The 21,189-nt window shown below is 56.6% G+C and overlaps 1 protein-coding gene across 1 annotated transcript in view; it reads right to left on the bottom strand.

Annotated features, from left to right (window-relative positions):
• Nucleotides 1-21,189, bottom strand: part of LOC119099687 (AT-rich interactive domain-containing protein 3C) — a 41,566-nt gene that overhangs the window by 8,935 nt on the left and 11,442 nt on the right. Inside the window, exons 3-6 of the mRNA XM_037222752.1 lie at nucleotides 17,220-17,384; nucleotides 16,533-16,700; nucleotides 8,479-8,551; nucleotides 2,503-2,686 (exon numbers count right to left, since the gene is read on the bottom strand). Coding sequence (XP_037078647.1) covers nucleotides 2,503-2,686; nucleotides 8,479-8,551; nucleotides 16,533-16,700; nucleotides 17,220-17,384 — 590 coding nt within the window. The remainder of the gene's footprint in view (nucleotides 1-2,502; nucleotides 2,687-8,478; nucleotides 8,552-16,532; nucleotides 16,701-17,219; nucleotides 17,385-21,189) is intronic.

The following is a 21,189-nucleotide window of genomic DNA, read 5'->3' as shown; positions in this document are numbered from 1 at the left end:
TGCCGTGACTGGGCCGCGTTAGCCGGCCCGTTTTATTGATATGAATCCGGGAATTGGGCGCCGCGGCCGCGTCGGGCCGGCACAGCGGCGCCATTGCGGCCCGGGAAATCGCACCGACCGCCGAGAGACTGCCGCCGCGACGACTGAACGTCCGGCGACCGCCATAATTGGCCGCGATTGCGTACGACGCGATTTTACGATGCGCGATTAGACGGCCGCTGAGAACAAGCCGCTACTACCGCCGCCGCACAGGTTTCTTCCCTCTTGCGGCGGAGTCGCAGAGGGACTGGCTGCGCGTATGTGTGGGTGGGTCATACAAAGCCTCAGCTCCTGGAAATGGGTGGGGCAGGCCTCGGTAGAATAATGACCCGTCTTAACAGAGAAAATTGCACCTCTTGCACTGGCGAAGAAGCGGGTTCCGTGATGTTTATATATATATATATATATATATATATATATATATATATATATATATCTGTATGTATGTATGTATGTATGTATGTATGTATGTTTGTATGCATGTATGTATGTATGTATGTATGTATGTATGTATGTATGTATGTATGTATGTATGTATGTATGTATGTATGTATGTATGTATGTATGTATGTATATCGCTGGGGCAAAACACATCTTGTGGTACAGATTTGCGTACTGTCGTTACGGCGTACCTTACCGCCAAATATTAGCATGCTTTGGAAAGCGACTTTTGTTCTCCCTTTATATAAACGCGCATGGTGAGTCTGACTTAAAATATTTCACACTTAGCATCTGAAGCACACCGGCACAACAGAACAAGGTTTTAAACCAGACATATGAGGTGATTGAAGACTGGTTTTGCAATGTTACGTACCGTCATCTCGCCCACATTTATGGTTACGTAAACGTTCGAAAGGGTTGCCCGAGTGGAAGGTTATGTTCTGTCTAAACAGAAAGCTTTTGAAATCACCGCAATCGCAATGTTGCCCGTGCCGATAGCATGGATCACGGTTAGAAACTGCCTCAGCTCTGAGCCCCAAGGACGATTATATTGGCCCTAACCAACCACGCCAGGCTCGGTTCTGTTCGAGATTGTGTTAATGGTGTACGGCTCTTTCCCCGGCCGAGGCCATTTCGACCAAGACATTTCTCAGTCTGGCATTACCTGATATTAAGATGCTAATGCCGCTGTAATTACCGACTTCAGTGATATTCCCCGGGGGATCGCGGTGCCTTTATGGCCATCCCGCCTCCCGGAAGGCGGCCCCTCACGAACAAAGCGTGGGCGTGACCGTAGCTGGACGCCACGCCGGGCAGGCCGGCGGGCCCGCAGCGCGCGCCAGCCCCGCCCGGAGGAGCAGGTCCTGCCGGAGCGCGACGGCGGCGGCGGCGGCGGCGGCGGCGGCGGTCCGGCGCCGGTGTCCGGGCGACAGGCGATACACGGCCGGGGGTCAGCATCGCGCCTCACCCGTAACCGGGGCCGACCATGGTAACCCGCCGCGGCCGCCGCCGCCGCCGCCGCCGCCGTCGTCGTACGGACACCCGCGCCGGTGTCTGGGCAGCACACGGCCGTTACCAGGGCCGACCACGGCAACCGGCCGCTGCCGCCAGCCTCATGTCGATCTGCTCTCCATTGAGAGCGAAGCGTGTGGGGCCAATTAACCTTTCAACTTGACCAGGGCGGCATAACGCCGCTAAATCATCCCCTCTCGTTACCTGCAATCGATAGTTCAATTCAATTACGGCCCGGCGTAATAAGCGCCGAGATGGCGGCCCATACATCGCGATGCATTAGCCAGCGGCGCGGGGACGGGATCGGGATTGGCCGATCACTGATGAGCTGATCGCACACCGTCGGCGGCGTGGCGTGACGAACGTGCCATTGGGAATGTGAGAGAGTGCCAATTGAGTCCATTTCGGACGGTACGTAACGAGCCGTGAGGCGGGATTGCGGGTCGCTTTCTTTCCGAGTACTCCTCGCTGTGGTCAGGTCACGGCCGCGGCTGTTTAATATTGTTCTTGGAAAATCTGTTTTCACCATCATGGCAAGTCTTTCGTTTGCAGCCATGGCAAAACGCCGACGTCTTCCCACAAATATCGTCACATCCGCTTTAATTGGGATCGTAGAGTTTGCTGAAATCCGTCATTTTCACATTTGCTTGCTGCTGCCAGGTAATTCATCGACGCATGGGGTCATTAGCGAGGCCCCCAGGCAAAAGCCAGGGGACAAAGACAGTTTCCTATCCAATGGGACCTGGAAGTTTTGTCTACAAGGAGCCTTATCTAATCTAATCGGATCCATATCTGATCTAATCGGAGCCCTCTCTTAAAGGGAGCTATGTGGCCCTTTTGCGCTTGCTAGCTTTGTTTTGCACATTAACATGAAATGCCTCCCAAATAAATATATTCACGAGCTCTAAGTTTGTAATTACCTTTCAGAAACGCCACTTGCTATGTAAAAAAGATGAATATTGCCGCCCACCAATAAGATTTCGGTGATTTAATGCTTCTACCGATACTCACTGTGTACGCAGGGTGAAGGCTGCAGACGTGATGGAGGAGGGCAGCTTCAAGCCCTTAATAATCTCCTGCCACAGCTTCTTGTTGATGACCTCCACCAGCCCACCACGGGCTACCACCAGGTTGTACAGCTCGTAGAGGTCCAGCACCTGCTTCGCCATTATCGGTAGACGGTTTATCGGAGTTCCTGAAATCAGAATGTGCCTGAATCCCAGACGAATGCCTTCAGCGATCATGCTTCCATTTTGCCCCAAATACGTGGCGCCTGTTCGACACAGCACGAGCGGCAATAAAACAACAAAACTTTAGCTTTCTATTACCAGAGCTGTCACCCCTTGACCCCACAAACCATCTCCCTGAATGTCCGATTCACCCAGACGAATGAGCCACCAAACGCTACGCGTGTTTTGGTGACGCTCAATGCCCGCCCGGCCGCGGAGAACAAGATGCCGCGGCGATACGGCGCGCCGCGCGACCGGGCCCTTTGTGTCGCGCGCCGCCGCGCCGCGCCGGCGCCTGAAAAACGGCCGCTGAAAGGGCGTGGGCGGTCGGGCCCGCGCCCGGCCGCCGGTCAGCCCGGTCGATCGCTTTTTGTTGACATTGTTGGCATGGCGCGCTCGATTCGGCCGCGATACCGGCGCCGCGGCGGATTCCGCGCAAGGCTGACTGACCGAGTCTCGGCGGCGGCGAACCCCCGCCTGCAGCGGACGGCAACGCGGCGCGCCCTGTCCAGCTGCTGTTGACATAACTCAGGCGGCGCCCGCGTGAGACCGCCGCAAAAACGGCGCCGTCTAATCCCCGGCGATCGGCGCTGCGCGGCCGCCATGTGAAATATTGTCCCATCGGCGGGCCAGATTACGGCCAAGTACACGGGCCCGGTTTGATATTCAAAGAAGGGGCCGGCGGCACACTGGGGTCGCCATTGTCTTCTGACACAAAAATATCTGCCTCGTTTGTCATTTGAAATAAAGGAGCCAGCTGTTGGCGCCGGGACGACGGCGCGCCGACCGGGGCGGAGGGGCGTCAAGTGCTAGGTGGCGAGGGCCAGACACTGCCTAACCGGCCGCTGTTTTATAGCAGATAAAAACAGAGGTGGTGCTACCGGCGCAAACAACCCAGCGGCGATCTGGAGCTTAATGTCCGGCTTTGAAGTGGACGGACCGACAGAAATAACAACCTCCGTGGACAGCCAGGCAGTGAAGCTTCTGCTGTGAACTCAAATGTGTAGCTGTTTAAACAGCAGAGCTTCAGTTCGAATCCTTCATACTCAAGAAGTGAATAGGAACCAGAAAAGACATTTTACTCGTCATAATACTAGAAAAATAGCCTGAAAAGTTGTACAGAATTTCTGACATGGCGCCTAACTTGCATCGGTGCCGATGAAGGACTGCTACGGAAGAGTAGCTGTGCACAAAACAGGATTGACATCTTTGGGATGCTTTGATTGCATCCCAAATCAAATAATCAGGAAGATGCAATTCTTCATACCTTTTGCAATCATTTAATTGAAACTATGCACTTGTTTTCCACAACGTCACTGTCGTCAGCACAGCAATACTCGCCGCGGTAAAAGGGCGCATTGCTCCGTGGATCCTCGTTCGAGCTCATTTCCAGAGGCTCGGACTCAGCAAAGTGAGCTGGGGCGCTGCGAGCTGGGGCGCTGCGAGCTGGGGCGATGCGAGCTGGGGCGCTGCGAGCTGAGGCTCTGCGAGCTGGGGTGCTGCGAGCTGGGGCGATACGAGCTGGGGCACTGCGAGCTGGGGTGCTGCGAGCCCCAGCGCTGCGAGCTGGGGCGCTGCGAGCTGCGATGCAGCCCGACTCAGAGGTAACGCCACCGGCAGCTCGGATCTGTAGGCCGGAAGCTGGGACTGGAGCTGGGCTGGGAGCTAGGGCTGGAGCTGGAGCTGGTAGCTGCAGATCGAAGTCGGCTCTGGAGCTGGAGCTGGCAGCTGCAGATCGGAACCGACTCTAGAGCTGGAGCTCGGAGCTGTAGACCAGGAGCTGGGACTGGAGTTGGGGCTGGAGCTGGGGCTGCGAGCTGCCGGACGAGAGCCGGCCCCAGCCAGCCGACGTGCGGCTAAAAGCCCGTCTAACCGCGCCGACAATGACCGGAAGAAGGCGGTCCAGCGGGGGCGGGGGCGGGGGCGGGGCCGGAACAGCGCCGGCACATGCCAACCATACCCCAGCCGCGTCCGGCCGGCCAAAAAACGTCCGCTGCTGCGCCGGAGGTGGCGCCGCCGCGGCGTACCGCTGCGCGACGCTGGGTGGCCCGGCCGGGCGCCTCCGAACGCCGATTTATGATAATGTTTTTATCCGGTGTTGGCCGTCCGTTCAGGCTTTTCCGCTCTTTAATTGCCGTTTTATTCTGGACGCCGGACCGGTATGGAGTCCCGCTGCTGTCGGACATTCCTGTCGGCCGTTCAGCGTCGCCCTGGTCACAAGGTTACGCTGAATGTGACCCTCCCTGTGAGCACAGATGCTTTAAATAACCTCGCACCATGCTGGGCGACAGTCTCTTGGCGTGGAGCAGACTGGTACGCGCCGTTCACAGTCATGCTGTGCAGATGACCACGACCGCATGCGCCCCTCCCGCTGACAGCGCCGGCCGCAGCTGCCATGGGCACAGACACAGAGCACCCGCACTTCGTAGCCTCGTGCATTCCCCTTGTAAAACAACCTCTGGCCGGCACGTAGGTCACGCGCGCCGTGCGGGCCGGGAGTGTCGCGCGCCCCAGCAGGCCTCTGCAGGAGCTGCCGGGCCTCGGCCGGCGGCGACGCGGCCGCGGCGCAGTGCCAATAAGCATAAACTTGCCAATCGCTGGCGTGATCTGCGAGCTACACCGCCTCGGCGGGGAGTGCCACTGCAGCGGGCGTCTCCCGAGACCGGCATCGCACCGGGCCCGACAGCACGACGGAGGGATGGAGGTCTGGCAGCTGACACCAAGTGACACAAGGTCAAGGTCTGCCGGCTGACATCAGGACGTCCGTGGGCGGCGACGTCGACTGAGCGCCTGACGCTGCGGTCGCCCGCGGGGCCGCGTCCGCAATCCATTCAGTAAAGCCCTGTTCAATTGGGAGCGATAGCACGGCTCATTTTCCGCGCTAACCGCCATGATCGCCTGGCCCACGGCTCGATCACGCCTGACGAATTTGTCCGTCGGGCGTGTTTGTTTGCCGTGCGGCGTCCCCCACGGCGCCGTGTGCGTCAAATGAATAGCCGTTTTTCCCAACCGGTAGGTGGTTATTATTGCTGGAGGCAGACGCCGAGCAAAAAGCGGCGACTAGCGGAAATAATTGATATAAAATATTGCGACGCGCTCGCCCAGGGGCGTAAACCTTCGCCTCCGGCTAATTACGAGGGTACATAAACATCCCGCCAGCTCATTATTGACACCTTTCTCCCGCCGCGGCGCGGCCGGCAACGCCTGTCGACGGAAACGAAAGATGGCGGCGCCCGTTAGCAGCCCGCTGGCGGGTCGCGCCCCGACCTAGCCAAGCACGATCTTGTTAGCGGCGGCAGCGGCCGCCGGTCACTGCCAACGATGAACACAGGAACGGCTTCCTGGCGACGGCTGACGGCACAGGCGAGCGGCGCGGGTAACGACGTGGGTTCCGCCCAGCTGGCCTCGCACCTTTCCAATCGGCAATGAGCGCAGGCTCAGATTTTATCGCCGATATTCTCACGGAACTCCGGCTGGTTACGGTGGAGTCAAACCACCGCCACGCAACCAGATCCGGGTTATGCTTTCCGGGATCGTAGCAACCTATTTTCAGTTGTTTTTAACAGGCACACGCAGAAGGGATGACGGGGCGAAAAGAGCAACAAGAGACGCGAAAGAAAGAGTGTGCAAAATATGGTGTGTTCAGACTCACAAAAGACTGAAAACATCTCTAAAAATCCAACTTACAGACAAAAACACACAAGTCGGCTATCACAATCAGCAGGCCATGCGCCGCCGGTGAGCTGAGCTCGGCTGCGACGGCCGGGGCAGTGCAGGCCGGAGCAGAGCGGGGGCAGTGGGAAGGGGTCGGCAGCGCGGTCGAGGCAGGTCCGGAATGCCGGCCGCCGATCAGATGGACCGACTGGAGCCGGCCGGCCGCGGCCGCCGATGCGCCTGACGCGACGGCCCTGTATCGGCCGCGTCTGTTGTGAACGCTCCCGGTGACGGCCGGCCGATGAACTGAACAGGCTGCCGCTGCTGAAGTGGGTCGATCGCCAGCTGATACCCGGCGGCGGCCGCTAGCTGGACCAGGGGCCGCTCCTGCGGCGTGGCTCGCTGAGAGGGCGAACTGACAGCCGGCGGCGGCCGCTCGCTGGACCAGCGGCCGCTCCTGCAGCGCGGCTCGCTGAGAGGGCGAACTGGCAGCCGGCGGCGGCCGCTCGCTGGACCAGGGGTCGCTCCTGCCACGTGGCTTGCTGAGAGGGCGAACTGAACGCCGGCGGCGGCCGCTCGCTGGACTAGGGGCCGCTCCTTCGGCGCGGTTCACCGAGAGTGCGAACTGACCTCCGGCTGGGCTGCTCGGCGGGAATGCCCTACAGCTTCAGTACTGGACCGCGTCCACGGAGCGCACCAAAGCCACTGCAGAGCCACCGCATAACCACTGCAGTTGACGCGTCTCCTCCCAGCAGCCTGGATCGGCCAACCACACATTAAGTCCGAAGACGGACCTGTACCCTCCCGTAGCAAATGAGTTCAGCGTCCGAGGCCGGCCAAACATGTCCACCCGACGGCCGTGTTGTCGCGGCGCGCGGCTGGCTCGCGCGCGCGCGCGCCGCGCCCGAGATACGGTCCGGTGCTGACAGGTCGACTCATCTGCCGGCCGGCATCGCCGCCGATCTGCGATACGCCACCGCCGGCGGCTGACCTCAGGTCCACAACAGGGCCCGATAGCCATCGATATGCCGAGTATTGGAGGCATCCGGGCCATGATATCACCTCCAGCGCGCTTCCAAACAGCCGCTGACGGCGCGGGAGCCGGGCGGCGCTGGAATGTCTCTCCGAGCGGGCTGGTGACGCGGGCCCGGCGGCGCCCAGCAGCTGGGCGCGCGCGCGCGAGCGCCGCGTTGGCGCGGCCGGGGCACGCCGCGGAGGAGACGAACAATGTCACGCACGTGACGCCACACGCCATTGTGTGAGTAGGAGAGGAGCAGACTGGACACATGAGATGACCAGCAGCGGGACCTTTTGGGGGTCATCAGCAAGATAATATTGGCGTGATGCAGTTCACGTAAAGACATCAGAAACTGATTATTGCAACGTTGCTGCTCATTTGTACCCATGTCCATGCTCACCACGATATAAGGCACTACAAAGACTTCCAGGTGCCCTTGGGCGACGAAGGGGACTCTGAACGACATCACGAACCGCTGGTCATGTCGCTTTTTGGCAGATGGAGCGCCGGGCTTACCGGACACAGGACAGGTGGCAGAACTTGACCCCCCAGCTAAGATTAAGGGGGTCAGCGCGCCACAGCGCCTTCCCCCAAATCGGTCTAAGTTAGCCGATCCTATGACGTCGCATGGAAAAAATGGCTCGGAAATCACGGGATGCCATGCGCTTTGCCTGTGCGTGTTCCACCCTGTTCCGTACCGGGGATCTCTGTTTAGTACCAACAGTGGGTCCTCCGACAAATGTGACTTTCCTCATCGTCGAGGTAGTCAGCTGACTGGTACCTGCACGGGCGCCAGCTGACTGATACCTGTGTTTAGCGCCAGTGGTCGCTGACCGACAGAGTGGCTCTCATTGTATCAGGGTGTGTGACGCAAGTGACGCAAGAGAAGTCCCTGAAAATTCGAGCTCCCCCGCCGGTTCGAAGGGCCGGCGGAGCAGCTCCGCGACCTCAAAGAGGAGGGGGCTACATCCCATATACTCCTTCTCCTCATCTACCCCTCCGGATAGTTACTCATGCGGCGGAATGCATATTCTGTATAACGCATGTCGGGAGTTGCACCCCCAGCATTCCAAATCTACGACTTACCTCTGTTTTGCATGAACCGAAACAGGTCGTCTAGGAACTCCTTCCGGCTGGGGTTGTCGTCGATTTCATACAGCTGGAAGAGGGGATGTCATCAATTAGCTGTCAGAACATACAGGCATTAAAACAATAACAAGCATGGGAGGATGCCATTACCTCCGTGGTTCAAAGGTCATGGACGTCAATACATATCGCGATATCAGTCCACCTAGCAGCCAACAGCATACTGGCATGCAGCGTCCATTCATGGAAACCAATCGGATCACTGGTCTGTTTCAGCCGGGATGCAGTGCAGTCACCAGCGGCTCAGCCCGCTCTAGACATCCGAACACCGTATACCGCGCCACATCACGCGACTTCTCTTCCGCGGAACACCATGAGTCGGCGGGCAGAGCCTGAAGACGGCCGCGTTATTGCCAGGAGACATTCCACGCGTTTATATTGTCTGTCACTGCAACGGAGAGCGCACGGCACACGTTGACGCGTGGAAAAATAAACGTATTGGAGTTCAGAATGGTGCTTTTTCTGCAGCGGGACCACTGCAGCAGGGCCATATTGGGAGTGGCGACCGGCACCGTGAAATTAATCACGTGACAGTGCAATTGGCCTATTGGCGGAGGCCAAGAATCGGCTTATAAATGATCCCGGGTGAGACCAATATGCCGCGGTAAAACTGCAATAAAACCCACCCGACCATCGGTCTTCGTGACATTTAACATCACTGGGGAGATGTTCATTATGCCATACCGCTTACCGTCTGGACGGCAAACGCAAGTGTTCCCATAAATTGGTCTACGTGGAATAATCAAGATTCGCCTCTACAGAACTCAGCTGATGGAGCGGCTTCCTGCGAATACTGAACAAACTGATGGTGCAGTGCCAATGGAGTAGCTCCATCCAACTCGCTGGCGGGGGGGGGGGGGGGGGCACAGTGGTTTCTGGTTGTTTCTTCCTATCCAACGCTCATACGCCAAGGCTAAATTTCAGCAAATGTTAGATATGAAGTCATGGCATAAGCCGTGATGGTACGCACTAAACTTTCATGAGCTTCACCTTCAGCACGTCTATTTGCTTCGTCTGGTCGGTCTAAAATTTATTGCGTGCGAAAGTCCATTTTTCGTTTTCCAAGCAGACCCTACGTAGGTTCAGTCCTGCAATACTTGGTTCGACAATCTTCTTTAGCCTGCTCTGTTCATTCACTTAGTTTGAACCGCACAGGGAAAGCGATGTATTTAATAAGCATACGATAGCAGCAATGTACGCTGTAGCCTTCGGAAACAGAGCGCAGTCATGAAGCGTTCTCGGAGATCTGCGTACCGTAACCAGGCGCACGGCGTGTCCTGGCGCCGAAGCACCCCTATCGCAATTAACGTCTGGTAGCATAGTTATTAAACTTGCGATACGGACAATTTATTCAAGGTAATTTCAATCAGGTTATGATAATTTGATATGGCTGGGCCCGCGCTCGCAGACAACAAACAAAAACTGGAGTGGAGGGTGACAAATAGGTATCCGATTTGCATGGCTTCATTCATCCCATGAACTGCCTTTCTCTTCTGCTCGTCTCATAAGACGAGGAGATCATTATTCAGGTGATCGTGTAGTAATCCGAAGCGTTTGCTTGCCACTAAACGGAACGGTAACATGGAGCCGGGGATAATTTTAATACGCTACCGATCCATAACTCGGACCGAACTATTAGTCATGGGCGGGTAATGAACAGGCGCCCGACCGGCTTCTAACCAGTCCATATTTGAATTACAAATCGGCCAGATTAAAGAGATAGGGGTCTCTGCCCGCGGACAAAAGCAGCCATGAGTCCGAGTCATCGAGAGATCGGGTTCATTTATTATCGAAGCCGCAAGGGTCGTGTGCAAATACTGGCCCAGGAGGCCATCAAAGAGTCCATCTGGTAAACAATTGCCTGGTCTGAGCTCGACTACCAGCCTCACAGTCGTGGTGCCCACACAGAGTCTGGGAGTCCGCCGACAGTCCGGGAGTCCGTGAACCAGTCTGCAGCAGTGGCAAGCCAGAGTCCGGGAGTCAGCCTGCAGCAGTGGCCAGGGCATCTCATGACAGCTTGATAAGGTCCGCACGATAGCCGGTGCCTCGACATACCGCTGTCATGCAACACACGGTGCCTGCTTTTCCCAACTGTTTGGAGGGAGTATTTTCAATTCAAAGCGCCGACAGAAAGTGTACGAAATCGAACAGCGTAAGAACTATCAGAAAAAATTCTGGCATCCAAACAGTGTTCGCTAGAGGTGGTCGTGCCGCTGGTTTTTTTGTAAAAGGAAACATAGAAGCATCTTTTCCATGCGGGATAAATATCCGATCCCATTGCGCCATTTCGTGCGTGGCGTCCCATCCAAGCAATTGCAAACCGTCCCATCACAGACAGGCTGCAGCGGTTGGCGGCCGGGTAATCATGATCACGGTCAGAACCACACGTCGAAATGACGCGTGGTTCCGATCGTGATACGTGATACGGATAAGCGAAACAACTCAAAGGAGTCCCTATATCCAATAACAGAAGGATGAAATGAGAAATACCAGCGTGCACAGCCAGGGCTGGGCAAAAGAAAATCGCCCGCTTTAGTGAAACGCCACGACATTCTTCTCACATGTGCTTTTTACATGTATCGGAAACACGCACAAAGCCATAAACTGTGAAGCTGCTACGTCATACCTTTGCTGAATGCATCTACACTTTTGATAGCCAACGCCGCTTTACATGGCAAGTGCTTTGTGCTTCCATCACCTGCTCGGTCATGCTGAACATCCTTTTGGATACAAGGAACCCAAGAAAATTTGAAAGCCTTAAACGTAACTTATTCTGTGATTTTTGCACACGGTTGGCGGATGTTTAACAATAGCATATTTTCTTACGCCCAACCATCTCAGATAATTTTAGCAGACATTTGTACCTTGTGGTGTGAATTATATTGGGACGACCAGGCCATCTAGGACCCCAAGTTAAGCACCCTGGGGTATGCATAACACGTCATACCTTTTCTCATGACGTCACCCCTTTTTGCTCCGCGTCCGACCCGCGCTAAAAAATGTGAATGGAGGAATTATGCATTATATGTAGGCACAGTAAACAAGTCCAGAGGACGAGCCAGACGCTTTCAGACAAAGTCAACGCAAAGTTAAGTGAGGCGAAACAAGTTCGCCCGGCCCCAACCCCCGGTTGTACACAAGCATGTCTACCGGCATTAGACACGAAAAACTGCAGCAAACCCCACGAGGGCACCGCGTCGTGCACAACTGGCTAACTTCCGCCTTAAACAAACGTCTCGCCCACAATGAAATACCGCCTCAGCTGTTTGCTCTGAATGTTTAATTCCTGCGGCCAGTCACAATCGAATTGCTGGTCCGCTAATGTATGGGCTCCCAGAGCCACCATCGGTTTGACTCAATTTCCCGAGCGGTAATGGGCGCCGGACCGCTCTAATAATCAGATAACGTGCCCGAGAGCCCGAGCAGAGCTAGCCATACCAAGCGGGTGATTTAATCAGGTTCTTGCCCGCCTCAGGACAGACGCTTGCTGCATCCAGCTGGTTCGAATTTGCTGTTCGAGACGTTCGACTGGGACAAAGCGGACGCAAATGTGATTTAGCCGTTCCATGTCGAAACAATACAAATTCCCATTTAGTCGGAGAAGTAATACACTTTTACTGCAAGTGAAATGTAGAAGTTAGCACACGCATTCCTTTTTTAGTAAGCGGTGTTTGGTGCGAAGTTCAGCACCGACGAAGCACGGAGCACCACAGAAGCATACCATGCTAAATCCCAAAATACTCGTACTCCAGCGAATATGTGATCTCCCACTTGGGTGTGGATGCCCTGTTCTGCTACAGACGGCGACGAAACGCACACCGATCGTAACACAACTGGCAACTTACACGAGTGGTTAGACGAAGAAGCACGAAACGCTGTAAGCTAATCCTAGGTGAGGGTATACCTCACCCTTAAATCACCTGGACGAGCGCATGCCCCGGCGGCAGATCCGTCACGGGCCACAAGCTGGGAGCCATCACATTTTCGAAGATATTTTTAACCTGCGGCGTCACCGGCGCAATGTTAACTTCCGCAAAAGTTGCGGAACCAGCTTCCGTTCTCGCAACTGCCGCGCAGCCCCAGTGCCTGAGTTGGTAAAGGGATCTCCGCCGAACACCGTGGCGAACAGCTGAGCGCCCGCCATCGCAGCCCGCCGGGCTTGCCTTCTGTTGAAAGGTGAGCCAGACTGCCTGAATCGAGCTAGACTGACTGGCACTACTGAATGACTGACTGGACTGCAGAGTTTACATGCGTACGTTGCCCAATATCGCTGTAATAAGATGGTCGTGCGAGATGATGCAGCGTTGCAGCCCTTGTTAGAGCCACTAGTCCGGCCCAGTGTACATACGGCCTTGGCATAGCTGATCTGAGTTAAGGATGTCGTTGAGCGATTTTTGTGATAAAGCGTGCGTTAGGCTTCAGGCAACTATTCGCCGACCACGTGCAGCAAAAAGCGAATAGCTGGCGGTTTGCTGGAAAATTAGCGAGATCGTAAAATGCCTTGAAGCCCATTATTAAGCCGTTATAAAGTCGGCAATCCAAGCTTGGCTTCCTCAACGAGAGGTGAAGTTGATAGGAATCGGAACTATGCCGACAGCATTCTGCAGCATCGCCAGTGGGCACATTGCTGCGGCGCAAATGTCTGGAGTCTGGCATGCTGCTGGTGAAATAAGACGCTCGCAGGGTTAGGCACAAAGCGACTAGTACAGATAAACATCCGCGCTGGCGCTGGCGCACATAACATATGCTGGCGCCCATAGCAATGGCTCAACACATCTGAACACCTCGTGTAAGTTAAATGCCTTGTTTGGGTCTTTGTCTGCATGGAGCTAAGTTTTGCTCGAGATATCAGTTCTGGTCGCTCATGCATCTGTGATCACATTCAGTTTCACTCAAACGGCCCATCCGAATCACACCGGTCTATGGTCAACGAGAGACAGGTAAAACGCAGCATAATAGCAGACAGGTGAAACGCAGTATGATAATATGATTTGGTGTATGCCAATATGAACTTAAACTCCATCCAAAAATTGGTATTAACTCTTCAGATAGCACCTTGCACACCGCACGCCGACTGCACAGTCTGCAAAAGATGGTCGACCTCGCGCACGGGCTTCCGACGGCCGTGGTCAACGCCGCCTCGCAGAGCAGCTGGGCCACAAAGCAGCGTTATTCATCAGCTTACGTCCCAGAACCAAAACGCGGATAATTAGCCACGTTGGTTGCCTGACGGCCGGCCACCTTGCGGTCGATTGTCGTCTCGCCACCAACGCAGACGTCAGTTCGATGTACGTTCATTTATCCTGCCCCCACCCCAGGCCGAACCCGACCGGCCTACCACCGCTGACCCCATGCGTTTCCGGCATTTCAATCTGGAGGGGCGCATACATCACGCGGGGGGGGGGGGCACTCCGGCCACATGGCCAAAGGTCGTGGTCTGGATTTGCCGCGCCCAGCGCCCCCCTTCCGTTCAGCCGCCGCCCCCTCCGCGGGGGCGGGGGCTTTGAAGACTTTGGGCGCATTCCGCGGGAAGTGACCACAGCTGCTGCTGCCGATCTCTTTGTCCGAGCCGAGGGATAATGTCGGCAGGGCGGCGTGGCCTGGGCGGTGCGCCCCCACCCGCTCCGGCCCACCAGACTCCCACCGCCGCCGGTCCCACCGTGGACTCCCACCGCCGCGTGCCGCCCCTCATGGAGGCGCCGCCGCCGCCGCCTTCGCTGACGAGTTGGACGGCGCTGTCGGTGACGAGGCCGGACACATGCAATCCGAGGCTGAGGCCGCCAGCGGCCGAGGCCAGGCCGGGTGTCGCCGCGAGAGGGTGTCGCAGCTGGTGGCCGATCAATCAGCGCCGACTTTGACGGCATTGACGGCCGAGGGCTAGGTTAAAACTGAGCCCGGGTAGGTTTCGCGTCGGAAACCAGTCTCGAACGTTTTCTTGCCACCGACAAATTCAAATCGGGACCAAGTATTGATCGGCAACATGCTTACCAGAGGTTATTGCTTATGACGTCACAACTGGCTGCGTCATACAGAGCCGCTGCAACCCAAATGTATGGCTACTGAGACTCACCTGTGACGTCACACGTTATAACTTGTTGACGGCCTTCAGCATTGGGGAAGAGGGCCCAGGAGGCAAAATGTGTGATTTCGTAAAGGCTGCCCTTCCCAAAACGTCTAAGATGTGATTACACACTACGCGTCTTGAAATGCTGTTTGCCTGCCATTGTTGCGATGCATGCCACGCACGCCGCGTTGGCTTCAGCTGCCATGTTTTCCAAAAACCGCCTCTTGTGCAGTCACGTGTTTTCGTGAGTTAGTCCCCTCGGTAGCACCCTCCCCCGCGATAACTCGCACCACGTGGCGGCCAAGGCGTCCCCGAGCGATCGGCGTGATGCTCAGCTGGTGCAAAAATGCCCGCCACGCGCCGGCGCTTCGCGTTTTTACACGGGCGCGGGAGGGGCGGCACGGGAGAACAAATGAAACAAAAAGCCCTATCAGAGGGGGAGGATCTGGCACTCTACATCACGTCTACAGGGCTACCGAAGGCACCGAGAGGGGCTCGGTTACCAGGCACGAGCCCGATCGGAACGCCCGCCTTAAGAGAAGAGGGCTCAGAGTGGGCGGAGCCACGACACTTCGCAGGAGATGATGGCACGGCGGCATTGCGAGCGGCGCCAGGGCGTGCTGAGGCCGGACAGAGGCGTCGAAGCCGTCCTGGAGCATCGGACAGCGCCAGAGGCTCGCGCCGGCGCGATCAAATGGGCGCCGACGCCCCGCATGCAAATATAAACATGGCTGGCATCATTAATCTCAAGGAATAAAGCAGCTGACGACAGGAAAACAAAAAGAAAAAGCTAATGGGGCAGAGATAATAGAGCATGATAGGAGGAGGGGTAGTAATGAAGTTTACGGCACATGCCTGGCAGCATCGAAGGGAAAATTTTAGCCTAAAACATCCCATGCATATCAAGTGAGCGTTAAACCGCGGACTAATTCGAATTGCATACGTCGTCTGTGGACGTTGCCTTTATCCTCCGCCGCTCCCGAGCCCGGGGTTTGAGTTCCCATGCCGGTGAGGGCGAGCACATTGTTGCATTTGTTCGAGCATCATGCCATCCCCAGACCAGCAATAATCCGCTGATGGGACAATCAGTCATCGTCGGGTTTCTCATGATCTGCCATTTCAGCAACGGCCAAGAAATCACCGCCCTGCGATCAGCGGCACTTTGTCGGCTCCGACAAACAATGGGGCCTCTTTGATCTTGCCATTTACCACGGCCCTAGCGCGGGGACTGTGACCACGAAATTGCGAATCTAATGCGCTGTAGCCGGCATGTCGCTATCCCAGAGCACTGCACGTGTGCATCGGCATGTACCGTCGACTGCCAGTGACTGGCGTAGCGGGAAGTCGCTGGCCAGGTGAGTCAGGACGTGCCACCTGGCTCCAACTCGACAGGGTTGTCAGGTCGCCGCGAAAGAGGTCAGACCTTGCTGTCATCACCATCATCAATCGGCAGGCCCTTGGCTGAGCGTTGCGCCTACCGTCGCCAACACCGGGTTTACCGGGGAGATGTCATCACCGACCGACCGGCCTCCATGCGGCTGGCGGGGTCCGATACGGACTGCCAGTGGCGATACTGACCCTCGTCAACGGGACGAGTTGGGGGAGTAACTTCATATACGACATCGGGCTGTGTAGGTGGCGGCTTCTTTGATCCACGGGGCAGCAAATGTCCGGAAAACGGACAGGCGACGATGAGCCAGGCTAGAGTGCTTAAGAGCAGCCGGTTCAAAAACCACTCTTGAGCATCGCCTGAGGCGAGACTGTCCGGGTCACGTTATGGGCAGCCGACCACATGGCGCCAGATAGCCAAGCTATATTGAGTGGCGCGCCAGTTATAAGACCAATACCCAATCAATATAGAACATGTTTCAGTCGCCTGCTATGGGCATTGGGTGCTTCAAAACACGACTGCTGTTTTCCAGCCACTGACCTGTTTGAACTGCTCCTCGTAGTTCCAGGGGGCGTTGCCGGCACTGCCCTGGCGGGGCGACTGTGCCGCCGAGCTGACCGGCGGGCTGACCGTGTCACGGGCCGGCGGCGAGCTGCTGGCCCGGCCGCCAGACCCGCCGTACCCGGCCAGACCCAGGCCGGGCAGCGGCACCAGCGACGGCGGGTTGTGCGCCATGGAGGCGGCCAGCAGCGACTGCGGCGACAGCGGGTGCCGCTGGAACGCCTCGGCCGCCGCCCGGGCCTGCGCCGACTCCCCGAGGCCCGCTTCGGGAGCCTCGATGTCCTTTGTGTCCTGTCGGTGAGTTCAAAGACTATGAGGTAGATTCCTGGCTCAAATTATCGGACTTAAGAGGAAACAAGAATTACAAATTCGCCAGATTTTTGTCGTTGCACATATATTTCGCAAGAGTTAAGCCTAGCGTGACCAAAACTCTGCTTAAAATGTCCATCGAACAACTCAGGATGAGAGCATTGTTCTAAAGAAATCAGCAATAGACGCTGGGCCTGCAGTTAATTCACCTGTCAACGCAGCACTCACTTCGATGGAAATGTAAAGATATCAGCGAACCCCGGTGGCGCTATGTCAGGTAAATTCAACTTGGCATCAGCACCCCCACTGGTATTTACCCCAACACCAACACTCGCCATGCGACGGGTCCCCACTGACCTTCCGGCTTCTGCCGTGCGTCACGTTGGCCACCTGCTGCTTCAGCTTCTCCAGGACATCCTGGCTGGACGAGTCCTCATTGCCCTCGTCCTCTGGCTCCGGGTCGGAGCGGGTGCGAGGTGAGTGACCTCTCGACAGCCCCGAGCCCGGGTCAGACGAGGTGCCCTGCCGAACGGGAGGACAGGTCACGGACAGCACACTTATCCGCTCCGACATTAGTCCTGCGGTTCGGTCGGTTCCTTGTCGGCTCGCACACAGAACGGGAGACGAGCACAACGACGTGCAATAGATTCGCATGGCTCAGAAGCTTGAAGGGTGAGTGGTGAGCGGCATCTCAGTCAGAAATACGACACCATGAACAATTTAAAGGTATATCAAGCTTCATTGTGTGCACTGTCAGCAGGGAACGCTGTAGTGACTGCCCATCCCAAGTAGCGGTGACGATCACATCCTATACAGAAGTGAACACACGGCCTGAGCAGTAGTGACCACAAGGCCTGAGCAGTAGTGGCCGCACGGCCTGAGCAGCAGTGACCACACGGCCTGAGCAGCAGTGACCACACGGCCTGAGCAGTAGTGACCACACGGCCTTGAACAGTAGTGACCCACACAGCCTGAGCAGCAGTGACCACACACGGCCTGAGCATCAGCGACTGCACGCGTGTTCGTGATCGTGTTCGCCTGGCAGCACGGCGGCGGTAGAGTCGGCCGAGGTGCCCGACCTGAACTCAGGTGCCGGACGTGTCGGCTTCTCCGGGCGGCGTCGCGCGGCGCCCTGTTCCCGCCAGGGGGGCCGACACACGACGGCGATAAACAACTGCCGCCGAGGCCGGTAATGGCTGTCAAGATGGCCAACTGGCTCCATCAGATGATAATTCGGGGCGGGACCTACAGAGGTGCATGCTGAGTAATGCTCATCTGAATTAATCTGGCCGTCCTGTGTTTGTTTCTGATGTCGGGGTCATTAATCACGCCGGTGTAATGGCGTGGGCGGCATCGGACGCGCGTTTCAAGCTCAGGCTTCTGACGCCCAGCCACGTGACCGTAACAGACAAGGGGCGAACAGCTCGGCTGTGACGACACCGAAGTGCTCTGAGGCATTCGACGTCGCTTGGCTTTGTCAAAGCCGTCGCTAGCAACCGTTTACCCGAGCGGAACAGGAACAGTCTAGTTGTTAGTATATATGTTTTTAACCCCCTCTGGTGAGAATGCAGGCGGCAAGGTCACTGATAGAATCGTCAAAACATTTAAAATTGTCCAATTATGTCTTGGAGTCCCCCTTACCGCTTCAAAATGAGTAACAAAACACTGACAAGGCCAAGACAAGCCACCATCACCATGACAACAGCCGTGTTCGTTGCCGAATCATAAACAAGACAGAACAATACCCACCATTGATATGCCCCTGTGTATTCAATTATATTCAACAATCCATCTTACGAACCGTTAAGTTAATTCCAAGCCCGGCCGAGTTAGCGCACGCCCCCAAACCATGAGGGCCGTCCAAGAATGTCGACTTCACAGGAGGTCCTGGCAGGCGTGCTTCATTCAATCAAATGCCTGCTCCATGTATATAAATTTCAGAGGCTAATCGGTGTCGTTCTTCTTGTCAGCTGTCAGCGTGGACGACCATAAGAAATAAAGTGACCCCAGGTATCGGAAGGTAGGTCCGCTGCCCCGACGTGCCACCATGGGAAAATCTGCGGGGAGAGAATGTGAAATGACCCCGATCTCGTTGACATTCCACGTGTGTTTGGACCGTGCTAAATCGATTTTATTTGTCGTTATTTAGTGGAGCTGATCTGCTGTGAGATCCGCGGTCCGTCGTCTTCCCCTTCAATCCTTGGGCGGGCAGCCCATTAGCATGCCACTCGGCGATGCCAGATCGTCTCTCGGCGATGCCAGATCGTCGCACGGTGGCGGAGTTCGATTCCCGGAATTCGTCACACCTCGTACATTACAGAAGTTGCGCTTCTCCGTGTATTCGGGCGGTATTCTCACGAGCCGCGGAGCCGCAATCTGCATTCAGATATGCAGGAATGTGTGAAATACGGGCAGGGGCCGCCGCAGGCCGGCAGGTGGGCGCCGTCTGTCACCGAGTGAGGGTCAGGACCCCGCCAAGGGGGGGGGGGGGGAGGGGGAGGGAGGGACGGGAGAGGCGCGCAGGCGTGATTCAAGCCCACCATGCATCCCCACCGGCAGCTGCACTCAAAGCCCAATTACTTATCGGTAAGGAACGTGGGAAAAAGGAGCAGGGGAAAACGGGAGAGAGTAGCGTGATGAGGAACTGACAACCACTCGCTTCCGGGAGAAGCAGGAAGCGGGGACCCACAGGATGTCGGCGCCGGTTTTGGCTTCCGGTTTCTAACAGAAGGCGATGACTGGGTCCAGTGCAAGACATAGTGATAAGATGACCTGCTAGTGCGCAGCGGCGAGCAGATGCAATTTGTATAGTGCTCACTTGGGTGGCTGGCTCAAATCTTCCTGACGATTAACGACCGGGTAAAAAACTTCGACGAGTAAGGAGACAGGAATGGGCAGCAGGGTGCTGTGCGCAGGAGACGTCCCTGTCATCACGCAAAACAGACTCGTCAAAACCCACAAAGGGTGTGGCTGAGGGCCCGGTTGCCTGCACAGACCGGTCAACTGGCGGCAGTCCTTTGGCAAACATGTTCATCGACGTTAGGCCTTCATTACCCCACGCATCTCATAATGATGATGATGATTGATGATTTGGGGCATCTCATAATCATATAGTCATGTCATACTAAGCCACATAAAATTTTCTATCATCAACCTTTCGGTCCTTGGAAGGGCCTTTCGGTTTTTCATGCCCGTTGGCTACGCGACCGGGTGGTAACCTTTTTTTCGAACGGAGTGGAATGGTTTCACTGACTGAGCGCCTGCGAAACGAGAGGTACGAGGTTCGATTCCCGGCGGTTGCCCGTCCTTCTCAGCAGGATGAGACGTGGGCGGCAGCATGGGGATTCAGCTTTTGACAGCGTCCTAAAGCCCGATGACACCAGCGAATAGCTGGCGTCATTTCTGAAAGTCCCTGGCTCATTACACTAGCATGAGGCAGGTGCGGGGGGGGGGGGGGTCGGGGCGGGGGCGAGAGCCAAGGTGGGGTAGGGGAGCTGGTATGGAACCTATGACCCCCGTGAGCCAAGATATTTACGTTAAATTCAGTGGTTTCGCAGGAATGTGGTCCGAATTCGCGAGAGCCTGGGCAAAAATATCACATTTCTCCTCAGAAATTCTGGCTACGTGCCTCGCTTCAGGGGAAATCATTTGTTGCACCACCTCACCGGGCGTACGTTCCTCACGATGACGTCAGCCAAAAAAAAACATATTCGAGCGCCCAAGTCGTTTTTTCGCAGGCGCGAGACCAGAAGCCTGCTGAGATCTCCCGACGCCAGCTGCGAGGAGCGCTGATAAATGATTACGTCTGGGGCCGGTGTATTTTCGGCGGCCGGCGCGCCGCCCCGCCGGTCGGTTCCAGCCCCACCCCCGGGGCCGCGCCGACGCCACCGCCGCTATTCCGTCCGCGAGTATTTATATCGCCGATCGGCGGCTTGCCGTGTGATTTGCACGCCATCAAAGCCGTACACGGGCGGCCGGGCCGTGGCGTGTCGCGGGGTGGTCCGCCCTCCCCCTCTCCGTCCCTCCCCCTCCCGCCGGGTAGCGGCGCCCGTGCGGCGAGCTGGGACGCCGCCCCAAGCTATTCTCGGCCGTCGAGGGGAGTTTGATGGAAACCCAGATTGGCAGAGGCGATTTTGACAAACTGGCGCTGGCCGACGATTGCCGGATGGCCGGACTCGGCGCCGGACTAGACGTGGTATTCGCGCCGGATTAGACATCGGACTCGCGCCGACTAGACGCGGGATTCACGCCGGATTAGACATCGGACTCGCGCCAGACTAGACGTGGGACTCGCAGGGGACTAGACATCGGGCTCGCGCCAGATTAG

The sequence above is a fragment of the Pollicipes pollicipes genome, unplaced genomic scaffold (assembly GCF_011947565.3).
Source record: "Pollicipes pollicipes isolate AB1234 unplaced genomic scaffold, Ppol_2.1 Scaffold_4881;HRSCAF=5763_pilon_pilon_pilon, whole genome shotgun sequence".
Lineage (NCBI taxonomy): Eukaryota > Metazoa > Arthropoda > Thecostraca > Pollicipedomorpha > Pollicipedidae > Pollicipes > Pollicipes pollicipes.
Note: the sequence above shows the minus strand (reverse complement) of the source record. Positions and strands in the feature narration are given on the sequence as shown.